The sequence below is a fragment of the Mesitornis unicolor genome, unplaced genomic scaffold (genome assembly GCF_000695765.1).
Source record: "Mesitornis unicolor isolate BGI_N332 unplaced genomic scaffold, ASM69576v1 scaffold21147, whole genome shotgun sequence".
Taxonomy (NCBI): Eukaryota; Metazoa; Chordata; class Aves; order Mesitornithiformes; family Mesitornithidae; genus Mesitornis; species Mesitornis unicolor.
Genome location: NW_010196230.1, coordinates 28803 through 29068, shown reverse-complemented (window position 1 = coordinate 29068; position 266 = coordinate 28803). Strand labels below are relative to the sequence as shown.

The window sequence follows — 266 nt, the reverse complement described above, 5'->3', positions numbered from 1 at the left end:
GCCCAGCCGCACCCACCCGCATTGCCACTCGGGACTGGGGCCATGCCGGTAACAGTGACACATGTCTGGGTGTCCTCGCACACGCATGGCACCTTGCACATGCGTGAGACTGCTCCCTGTGCGTGCCCGGGACCCTGCTACACGCGTGGCACACGCTGCTCACCTCTGCCTCGCGCCCGTGTGTGCCACATTCCCTCTCACGCCTGCTCACATGTGCGCAGTTACACACGCACACACACGCGTGTGGCTCCATCCCATGTGTGCAC

The 266-nt window shown here is 64.7% G+C and overlaps 1 protein-coding gene across 1 annotated transcript in view; it reads right to left on the bottom strand.

Annotated features, from left to right (window-relative positions):
- LOC104543732 (rho-related GTP-binding protein RhoF-like) overlaps nucleotides 1-22 on the bottom strand; it is a 1846-nt gene extending 1824 nt beyond the window's left edge. The window contains exon 1 of the mRNA XM_010188407.1: nucleotides 17-22. Coding sequence (XP_010186709.1) covers nucleotides 17-22 — 6 coding nt within the window. The remainder of the gene's footprint in view (nucleotides 1-16) is intronic.
- Between the last annotated feature and the right edge of the window lie 244 nt (nucleotides 23-266).